The 2,168-nt window shown below is 61.1% G+C and overlaps 1 protein-coding gene across 1 annotated transcript in view; it reads right to left on the bottom strand.

Annotated features, from left to right (window-relative positions):
• Positions 1–1,380: 1,380 nt before the first annotated feature.
• Positions 1,381–2,168, bottom strand: part of LOC103894332 (proto-oncogene vav) — a gene marked incomplete at its 5' end in the record, with an annotated part of 14,821 nt that continues 14,033 nt past the window's right edge. Inside the window, 2 exons of the mRNA XM_019470598.1 lie at positions 1,381–1,434; positions 1,520–1,668. Coding sequence (XP_019326143.1) covers positions 1,381–1,434; positions 1,520–1,668 — 203 coding nt within the window. The remainder of the gene's footprint in view (positions 1,435–1,519; positions 1,669–2,168) is intronic.

The raw sequence follows: 2,168 nt of genomic DNA, 5'->3' as shown, positions 1-2,168 counted from the left end.
AGGTGGCTCAGGAGGTGGCACAGCACTGGGAGGACACAGGGGGACAATCAGCACCCCAGGACCACCCCTCGAGGAGTGACCCCCCAGGATCACCCCCCCCCCAGGCCTCAAACCCCACTTTTAGGGGCCAAACCCCATTATCAGTGCTCAAAATCCCCCTTTGGGGGTCAAACCTTAATTTTTGGGGCTCAGTCCCCCCTTTTGGGGCTCATTCTTCCCCCATCAGGGCTCAACCTTCCCCTTTTGGGGTTAAACACCCCCTTTTTGTGCTCCACACTGCCATCAGGGCTCAAAACCTTCTTTGGGGGGGTCAAATCCCCCCTTTTTGGGTCAAACCCCTCCTTTTGGGGTTTATCCTACGCATATGAGAGCTCAGAAACCCCTTTTTGGGGCTCCCCTTCCCCCCCAAAGCTCAAACCCTTCTTTTGGGGAATCACCCCCCCCCCATGAGGTGTCAAAACCCCCTTTTGGGGCTCAATCCTCCCCCATCAGGGCTCAAACCCTTCTTTTTGGGGCTCAAGACCCCACTTTAGGGTTTGACACCCCAAATCCCAGCTCCAGAAGCCCCGTTTTGGGGCAATTTCAGGCCATTTTGGGGCTGCTTTGCACTGCAGCTCTTGCAGCCCCAACCTACTTCCGTCCCTGCCTCAGTTTTCCTTTTCCCATTTCCCTCCATTTCACCCCCAAATCCGCCCCCCCCCCCCCCCCCGGGGGGGGGAGATGAGGCACGACTCACCCCAGAGGCAGGCGGCGAGGGGGGGACGCCCCATGACAGGAGACGCAGTGGCCCCACAGCACCAGTGGCAGAGGGGAAGCGGCACTGAACAGCCCCGAAACCACCGAACAGCCCCACAAACCACTTCCCCCCCGCCCCCAGTGCGGGCTGAGGCCTGAGGCTGCTCATGGCACGTAACAGCGGTGATGGGGCTCCCCTGCCTGGACGCCTGGTTCCGTTCTTGGAGGGACCGACCCCGTGGCCTTGTCCCCACCCAGACACCTGGGTCCCTTCCTAGTGAAGGTGATCCTAGGACCTCGTCCATGTCCTCTGCCCAGAGGCTTGGGTCCCTTCTTGGAGATGTTGACCCCATGGTCTCATCCCCGCCTGGACAACCGGATCCCTTCTTGGAGACATCAACCCCGTGGTCTCATCCCTGCCCGGATGCCTGGGTCCGTTCCCAGAGAAATCGATTGCACAACCTTGACCTCATCGCCCTCCTGGACACCTGGGTCCCTTCCCAGAAAAACCAACCCCCTGGCCTCGTTCCCCACCCGGACACCTGGGTCCCCTTCCGAAAGGGGGGGGAGGGATGTGGTGGCCTCTGGGGGGGACACAGGCAGTGGGACACAAGGTGGTGGATGGGATGGGGTGGGGGTCCATGGTCAGCAATACTCTGAGTAATCTTCCTCCACATAGTTTGCGGGGAACCATCCAACCTGGGAGAAGAAGGACACATTGGGAGAAGGTGTGAGGAGCTCGGTGTTGGGGGGGGAGGACCCTGGAGTGGGGAAGGGGCCATACCCGCCCATAGATCTCTCCCTTCCACCAGCCTGGGTGGCCCTTCTTGCTGAGGACATGGATGATGTCACCCTCCCGCAGCGTCAGCTCTGTCCGGTCCCGGGCACAGAAGTCATAGCGGGCTTTGGCCGAACCAAAGCTGCGCACGGCTCCTGGGTGGGGGGGTGGTGGTGGTGGGAAATGGACACAGACGAGTCCCCCAGGTCATCCCCCACGGCTGTCCGAGTCCCCTCCATCTGGTCCTCGTGGCCATTTGTGCCCCCTTGACTGTCCCGTGGTCCTTCCCTCAACCCATCCCTTGGCCATCTCCATTGACGGGTTCCCAGAACCCAGCCGTCCCTCTTGGCTGTCCGTCCCTCCTTGACTCATCCCATCGCCGATCCCTCAACCCATCTCTTGGCCATCACCAACGACTTGACCCCATGACTCAACTGCCCTCCCCATCCCCATCCCTGTCCCTTCAACTTCTCCCCCTTGGCCATTTGTCCCCCTCGACCCATCCCATGGCTGCTCCTCTCCCTTGGCCTCAACCATTCCCTTGACTCATCCCTTGGCCATTGCCCTTGTCCCAGCCCTGTGACTCAACTGTCCCCCTCAGCCTGTCCTCTCGACCATGACCAAAGGAGGAGGACCCCCCCACCACCCCCACCCC

The sequence above is a fragment of the Aptenodytes forsteri genome, unplaced genomic scaffold (assembly GCF_000699145.1).
Source record: "Aptenodytes forsteri isolate BGI_AS27 unplaced genomic scaffold, ASM69914v1 Scaffold687, whole genome shotgun sequence".
Taxonomy (NCBI): Eukaryota; Metazoa; Chordata; class Aves; order Sphenisciformes; family Spheniscidae; genus Aptenodytes; species Aptenodytes forsteri.
The sequence above is the reverse complement of the archived record's forward strand: the minus strand, read 5'-3'. Positions and strand labels throughout refer to the sequence as shown.